Source organism: Musa acuminata, chromosome BXJ2-1, assembly GCF_036884655.1.
Source record: "Musa acuminata AAA Group cultivar baxijiao chromosome BXJ2-1, Cavendish_Baxijiao_AAA, whole genome shotgun sequence".
Classification (NCBI taxonomy): domain Eukaryota; kingdom Viridiplantae; phylum Streptophyta; class Magnoliopsida; order Zingiberales; family Musaceae; genus Musa; species Musa acuminata.
Genome location: NC_088338.1, coordinates 33,019,595 through 33,024,621, shown reverse-complemented (window position 1 = coordinate 33,024,621; position 5,027 = coordinate 33,019,595). Strand labels below are relative to the sequence as shown.

General features: G+C 39.5%; 1 protein-coding gene across 1 annotated transcript; it reads right to left on the bottom strand.

Moving 5' to 3' along the window:
- Nucleotides 1–357: 357 nt before the first annotated feature.
- On the bottom strand, nucleotides 358–1,514 carry LOC135598171 (EPIDERMAL PATTERNING FACTOR-like protein 6). The gene is made up of 3 exons (XM_065091707.1): nucleotides 1,268–1,514; nucleotides 845–879; nucleotides 358–690 (listed from the first exon to the last, which is right to left on the bottom strand). The coding sequence occupies exons 1-3, from the start codon at nucleotides 1,371–1,373 to the stop codon at nucleotides 496–498; spliced, it is 336 nt and encodes a 111-aa protein (XP_064947779.1). The 5' UTR covers nucleotides 1,374–1,514; the 3' UTR covers nucleotides 358–495.
- Nucleotides 1,515–5,027: the final 3,513 nt, after the last annotated feature.

Below are 5,027 nucleotides of genomic sequence, written 5' to 3'. Positions count from 1 at the left end.
GGTGGGTGGTCACAGGTGAACAGGGTTTTGTTTCATATGCCTCCTGTTCAACTTAAGTTTAATCAGATCAGACACAAAGAAGCATTATGAACATGAAAAGACATCACGTTATACTGCACAACAGCTGATCAAAGATCTAAAACCTCGAAAGAATTGGTATCTGCACATCAAAGAATTGGCCAAATCCTGGTAGAAAATTACTGTGGATATTAAAGATTGTGATATCATAAGAACCCTGTACACCAGTGTCTACAAATGAACATACATGGTTCTCTAATTGGGATGTCCTTCACATGTTTGATTCATTGCGTACCAACGTTGACAGCATCGGCATCTTTGACCTGATGCCAGGCAAGCCATGAACGAACTCGCCCCATGTTGGTCCGATCACGAAGAGTAGCAATCCCTTCCTCGGTCGTGTGTTCATGTGGAGGTGAGGGGATCGATGATCGGACAATTCATCAAACACCTGGCGAGGAGTCGGGTAGACGATGGTCAGGGCATGTAGAGCTTGTTGCGACACTTGCACCGCCACGCCTCCGGATAGTACTCGGCGATCACCGGCCTGCCCGGCGGCACCGCCACGTGAACCGGGATGCAAGGCGTGCAATCGCCGCACTTGGCCGTGCACAGCGGGGGGTACGACCCCGGCCCGCCCCGCAGCTCCCGCCGTCCTCCCGCCCACGCTTCCTGCGGCCACCTAGCTCAGGTTAGCACGGACGCCTAACTAGCTGTTGGACGGAGAGAATCTACTCTGAAATGGAATGTTATGCATCCACTCCATCTACATGGAAAGGCAATTAAGATGTGATAAGAGAAAGAAGATAGGGAAGAGGAAGAACACCTGAGCATGAGAAGCACTGCTTGGGCTTCCAGCATCTGCCACAGCAAATAATTCAATGATGATGAGTTGGTAACAAGTAGATGTATTTCCATAGAATATATAGCCAACAAGTAAGCTACCATTTCAAAGAGAGATGAACACAAGAAATTAGCTAGATTTAGCTCACAGCAACATGTACAAGTCACAGAATGCTATCATCTGCTACAATCTATTAGCTAAAACGGTGAAGTCCCCTGACACAGACACAGACACAGAGAGAGAGAGAGAGAGAGAGAGAGAGAGAGAGAGAGAGAGAGAGAGAATTTCAGGTGCCGAAGTGAAGACTGCATCAAACAAAGAGTGGAAAGATTTCTTCCAATAGAAGAGTGAAACAGTTGAAGAAACAGCAAGGGAGAAAGCCACAAATGGAGGTGGCTTGCTCACCTGAGTGAGGACTGGTGAGGAGAGCACGAAAGGATAAGAGGCAGACTAGAGCACAACATAGGAGAAGAGCCATCTTCGACGCAGATCCATCTCTCCTCAAGTCCATCAACAGCCCTCTTAAAGAAGGATGAGCTAATGGAAGGAGGGAAAGAGGAAGCCGAAGTCTCCAACGCGAATCTCCTCCTCCTTCATCCTTCACTCTCTCTCCAAAACTGTAGAAACATCAGATCTCAGTGACCGCATCCGAGACAACACTAGCAGAGTAATTTAATGTTATCCAATCTTCTCTCTGTGTGTGTCACAGTGTGACAGATAAGAACACTGTTCCTGAGGCGAGCATCAGCACATGGATTACGGCGTGTGCACGGTCCGAAGGAGGAAGAAATGGTCGTTTGCGATGGGGTTGAGTTTGACGAGACTCGCGTGACCTGAGAAAAATATGAACTTGAATTGAAAACGAACTGTTTGCAATGTTATAACTTGAAAACAAGATTATGAAAACGTAGAAAAGAGTTTGTACAATCAAGTTCTATCTCGCCAATTTAGAAGCAAGATTAGCCTCCTATTTGGAACATTAACTCACGTGGATAATTTTAAAATATCCTTCAAAATATTTCTAGCCATCATGCCAGTTTGCAAAGTTTACATAAGTGTAGGTTAATTGAAAATATTTACGCTTGGGTTACACTCAAATTATACTTATGTTACACTCGAGTTACATTAGATAACATATTCAATGTAAAAATCCCCTATTTTATCAATTAATGACCCAAAAATTAAAAAAATTAAAAATATAATACAAAATATGTTACAAATATGTTATTACTCTTTCGGAGAAATTTAAGTAGTTTTGAGGAGAATTCTAATTCTTACACTTTAATTACACTAGGGCTACACTCATGTTGCATTATGTTATACTTAATCATAGATTCAATATAAAAATATATTATTTTAATAATTAATTATCCTAAAAAAATTTAAAAATAATATTAAATATGTTATAATCATGTTATGATAGGTTTTTAGAAGTTTGGATTACTTTAAGGATAATTTTTTTATTTACACTTTCGTTACATTGGGATTGTTGGGAAACCACAGAGAGCATCATAGGTGTAGTAAAAAAAATTTAGTTTCCAAAAGATAGATTTATTAAATCGTCATGCGAAGATCAAGAGCATAAAACTCGAAAGCAACAAAAATTTCATAACTGCATAAAGTGGTCGAGACATTCTCACCTAGGAGAGATAGTATATCCCTAAAACTACATATCCTAGTCTGTGGATGAATGAGCTCTCACAAAATACTCTCTAACAATGAACTACACAGTGGATACGGCGACGACGCACCTCGTCGCACTGCACGTTATTTCCTTGCTTTCGTGCACCACCATACCGTAGCAACCAAGGAGGGATTGGTCCCTCTTACTATCCTCTCACACCAAACCAAAGAGGGGGCAGTCGATTGGAGGAAAGGGCAAGAAGGCGATGAAGGAGGTGGTGACAACAGGGGTCTAGCCTATGATCCCTTTTAGTCTCAATTTATGTTTATAGAGAGTCTCTTTTAACTAATCCTAATGGATTATTCTTTTTGGGTATTGAATCTCCATCCAATAAACCCTAGCTTAATATATATTGGATTGCTATCTAATAATCATTCTAATCTCTATTAGGTCTCTCCCAAGGATCCATTAAAATAAGGGCTCATCGAATATCTTATATCAGATTCTTTATTCATTGTATTGTACACCATATGTGTGTGACCCTCTAGTCCCAATATCGAACTAGGTGTGAGCTACACCTATTAAAACTCCTTCTAACTTAGTGAATTATTATTCTCATATAATTCACTCAACTTATCAACTATGGGCGTACTGAGCCATTATGTCATAGTCCCTAGATGGTACAAAGGGATCTAATCAATTGGACTTATTTGTCCTCAATTACTGTGTATCTATAGTCCCGCATCCATCTAATATTCTAGAGATCGTATACCGAGCATAGCACTATCAGGCCCATATGAAATCTATCTTAGTCTCACTTTAATCAGATTCTTCATGAGAACTTATTCTCTCTCAATTTGAATATTACGCTTATCAATTCATCACGATCTGATTGACCTTGGCTAGAGATTATTGAATCTCGAATTTTGATGATGAAATCAATTGATGAGTTTACAATCTAATCTGCATTTTGAATGACGTAGGACTAACTTCTATCAGAAAAGATAAATTGATTAAAGCAGGAGGAATTAAACGTTGAGCTGGAGTGCAACATGTCAGGAGATTGGACATCAAGTTGGAGGATCGGTCGACATACTAGTAGAAGGACTTTCTGTCATGAGTTCAGGTATCAGGCTAAAGGATCGGACATTGCGCTAAGGAGATTGGAAGTTACGGGAGTCAACATATCGATTAGGCAATATGTCGAAGACTCGGACAATGCGTCGATGGATCAGACGAAGTGTCGGATGAACCAATGATATGTCAAATAACATAGGATTCATGCTTGTAATCGTGTTCTATATCGAGTTAGTTTAGGACTAATTGAGTCAGTTTTGGGATGAAACAATGTAACTCAATTAGGGGTCAATTGGGTCTGAATCAGGGTTGAATTGGGCCTATTGTTTAGCCCATTCAGTGATCTATAATAGAGTTTGACGGTGGTATTGCCTAGATTGGGCGGTGGCACCACCTAAACATAGTCTTCCAAACTATGTCAGGCGGTGGTACCACCTAGTGTCAGTGTCAGACTGAGCAGTGGTACCGCCCAATGTGAGACTGAGCAGTGGTACCGCCCAGTGTCAGACTAACAAGAAGTGGCATCACTAGTTATCAGTCTATCAAGAGATGGTACCGCCTAGTACTAACGGTAGTATCGCTAGTACCCCGAAAACCCAGGATGATATTTTTTTTGGATCCAACCGCTAGCACCCCAAAAACTCAGGATGAGATCTTTATTGGCTCTATTTTTGAAGCCATTTGGGGCCTATAAATACCTCAGCTATTCCTACATAGATCAGTAAGAAAAAAAGTAAAAAGAGGAAAAATATTCATGAGAAAGAAATGTTGTAATCTCTCTTGAAGTATAGGGTCACTTCTTCATAGTATTTAGAAGTTTTTCTAAAGAGAGAAGTGAGGTCTAAGAAAGAGAGGTTGTAAAGGTCGTCTCCTGAGCCTATCAAAAGAAGAAACAGTTGTAAGGATAGTTGATCTCCGCTCATTGAAAGAAGATCGGTAGGAGAAGTCGGTGGCCTCGAGTGAAGAGAAATCGATAGTGGATATAGGTCATGATGATCAAACCGCTATAAAACTTGGTTTATATTTACTTTATACTTTTCATTTATATTGTAAACTGATTTACTTATTCATTATACTTATGAACGCTTTCAAGTTAAACTCTTTTCTAATATTGGTTTCCATCGAACGAGAATTTTCAAACCGATATGTTTTTACGTAAGCACTAATTCACCCCCCTCTCTTAGTGTCGATTTTAGTCCTAATAGTTGGTATTAAAGTCATATTTTTCTCGTTTGGTTTAACACCCAAGAGAAATGGCTTTTGCCGACAATCAAGAGGGTTTTTCTATCATTCATCCTCCTATGTTTAATGGGACGGACTACATATATTGAAAAACTTGAATGAGAGTTTTCTTACTTTCTTTAGATTTTAATTTATAGAATATTATTGAAAATAGTTTTCAAAAGTCTTTTAATCTAATAAGCAAATTAAATAATTTGGAAAAAAAATTTCTTTGAAAGTTAG